The sequence below is a fragment of the Penaeus monodon genome, chromosome 30 (assembly GCF_015228065.2).
Source record: "Penaeus monodon isolate SGIC_2016 chromosome 30, NSTDA_Pmon_1, whole genome shotgun sequence".
Taxonomy (NCBI): domain Eukaryota; kingdom Metazoa; phylum Arthropoda; class Malacostraca; order Decapoda; family Penaeidae; genus Penaeus; species Penaeus monodon.
The window spans coordinates 29,153,114-29,153,436 of record NC_051415.1 but is presented as its reverse complement, the minus strand read 5'-3'; the positions used below and the strand labels follow the sequence as shown (position 1 = coordinate 29,153,436).

Here is a 323-nt window from a genome sequence, read left to right as displayed (position 1 = left end):
CTACTGTAACTGAAACAATTAAGCAACCAGTACCACAATCACCATAATCACCGTCATTATCGAAACGTCTAATTAACCAAACCATTCACCACACACCCGCCTCGGAATCGACCAACTCACCTTCCTCAGATCGGAATGAACGGCGTCGAGGAACGTCTGCCGGTTCTCCTCGTACATTTTCTTGAGTTGGAGCAGTTGCTGTTTGCGAAACTCTACGGACCGAGTGCGCCCCGATTGGAAAGCGGCACGAGCGCGGTCGACGATCTGATAATGTAAAAAAAAAAAATGCAATAAAAAAAGAATACAAACATACACATACAGAA

At 45.2% G+C, this 323-nt stretch overlaps 1 protein-coding gene across 1 annotated transcript in view; it reads right to left on the bottom strand.

The window, feature by feature from the left end:
• LOC119592684 (aldehyde dehydrogenase, dimeric NADP-preferring-like) overlaps positions 1-323 on the bottom strand; it is a gene marked incomplete at its 5' end in the record, with an annotated part of 10,381 nt that overhangs the window by 6,641 nt on the left and 3,417 nt on the right. Inside the window, 1 exon segment of the mRNA XM_037941600.1 lies at positions 121-264. Coding sequence (XP_037797528.1) covers positions 121-264 — 144 coding nt within the window.